The sequence below is a fragment of the Egretta garzetta genome, unplaced genomic scaffold, assembly GCF_000687185.1.
Source record: "Egretta garzetta isolate BGI_Z169 unplaced genomic scaffold, ASM68718v1 scaffold134, whole genome shotgun sequence".
NCBI lineage: Eukaryota > Metazoa > Chordata > Aves > Pelecaniformes > Ardeidae > Egretta > Egretta garzetta.
Window position 1 is genome coordinate 442175 of NW_009259422.1, and position 561 is coordinate 442735.

The 561-nt window shown below is 69.2% G+C and overlaps 1 protein-coding gene across 1 annotated transcript; it reads right to left on the reverse strand.

Annotated features, from left to right (window-relative positions):
* Positions 1–24: 24 nt before the first annotated feature.
* On the reverse strand, positions 25–530 carry TAGLN (transgelin). The gene is made up of 2 exons (XM_035892485.1): positions 406–530; positions 25–166 (listed from the first exon to the last, which is right to left on the reverse strand). Exons 1-2 carry the CDS (start codon positions 528–530, stop codon positions 25–27), a joined length of 267 nt encoding a protein of 88 aa, XP_035748378.1.
* Positions 531–561: the final 31 nt, after the last annotated feature.

Genomic DNA, 561 nt, shown 5'->3' on the forward strand with positions numbered 1-561 from the left:
GCGGGGGGCGGCAAGGGGGGCTGCCTAGCTGATGATCTGCCGGGGCCGGCCGTAGCTCATCCCCGCCTGTGATGCCCCCTTGTTGCTCCCCATCTGTAAGCCGATGACGTTCTTGCCCTCCTTCAGCTGGCTCTCGGTGAACTCCCGCTTGTGCTCCTGCGCTTTCCTGCGGGGCGGAGGGAGAGGCCATGCGGCACCCGTGCCCCCCTTGGGCGGCCAACCCTCGTCCCCATCCCTAGGGTGCCCACCAGCCCCTGTTCCCAAAGAGGGTCCCCAACCACCGTTACTTCCCAGCCGAAAGCTCGGCATCACGCGGCCGTGTGCTCCGGACAGCAGGAAGAGCCCGCTCCGGGCAGCTGCGGGGCAGGGGGGTCCCCACGCCCGGGGCCACGCTCCCCCACTTACTTCATGAACCAGTTGGGGTCCCCGTGGTAGTTCCCGTCGTTCTTGGTGACCGCCAGGCTCCCCAGGGCCATCAGCGTCCTCTGCCCCGCTGCCATGTCCTTGGCTGCCGAGGGACGGAGGGGCATGAGGACGGGCACGGCGCGGCAGCCTTTGCCC

Excerpts from the sequence above, each read along its gene's own strand:
- TAGLN (XM_035892485.1), bottom strand. The coding sequence starts at position 530 with ATGCCCCTCCGTCCCTCGGCAGCCAAGGACATGGCAGCGGGGCAGAGG. Across the intron at positions 167-405 it reads GACCCCAACTGGTTCATGAA|GAAAGCGCAGGAGCACAAGC; the intron begins GTAAGTGGGGGA and ends TCCGCCCCGCAG.